Source organism: Apaloderma vittatum, unplaced genomic scaffold, assembly GCF_000703405.1.
Source record: "Apaloderma vittatum isolate BGI_N311 unplaced genomic scaffold, ASM70340v1 scaffold15530, whole genome shotgun sequence".
Taxonomy (NCBI): Eukaryota; Metazoa; Chordata; class Aves; order Trogoniformes; family Trogonidae; genus Apaloderma; species Apaloderma vittatum.
Window position 1 is genome coordinate 4,817 of NW_009692981.1, and position 298 is coordinate 5,114.

Here is a 298-nt window from a genome sequence, read left to right on the forward strand (position 1 = left end):
CTCAAGAGAGAAGGGGACTGGTGGGAGGGTGTCCAGCACAGCCACAGAGATGATGGAGGGATGGAACATCTCCATATTCTGTGGTTTCATGCTGCATGTCTGATGTCACCTCTTGGTAGAGCAGTGGCAGGTGCAGGACCCAGATTGTCCTCTCGTGGGAAGACCCCTGAAAGAGGCTGTTATATGTCAGCAGATGTAAGAAATCAGCAAGTAACCCTCCTCCCTGTCCCCTGCAGTGATTCTGCCGCACGTCGGGAGTGCCACGTACGCCACGAGGAGCACCATGGCGGTGCTGGCA

General features: G+C 55.7%; 1 protein-coding gene across 1 annotated transcript in view; it reads left to right on the forward strand.

The window, feature by feature from the left end:
* The window catches only part of GRHPR (glyoxylate reductase/hydroxypyruvate reductase), a gene marked incomplete at both ends in the record, with an annotated part of 4,544 nt that extends 4,255 nt beyond the window's left edge, over positions 1 to 289 (forward strand). Inside the window, one exon of the mRNA XM_009876874.1 lies at positions 237 to 289. Coding sequence (XP_009875176.1) covers positions 237 to 289 — 53 coding nt within the window. The remainder of the gene's footprint in view (positions 1 to 236) is intronic.
* Between the last annotated feature and the right edge of the window lie 9 nt (positions 290 to 298).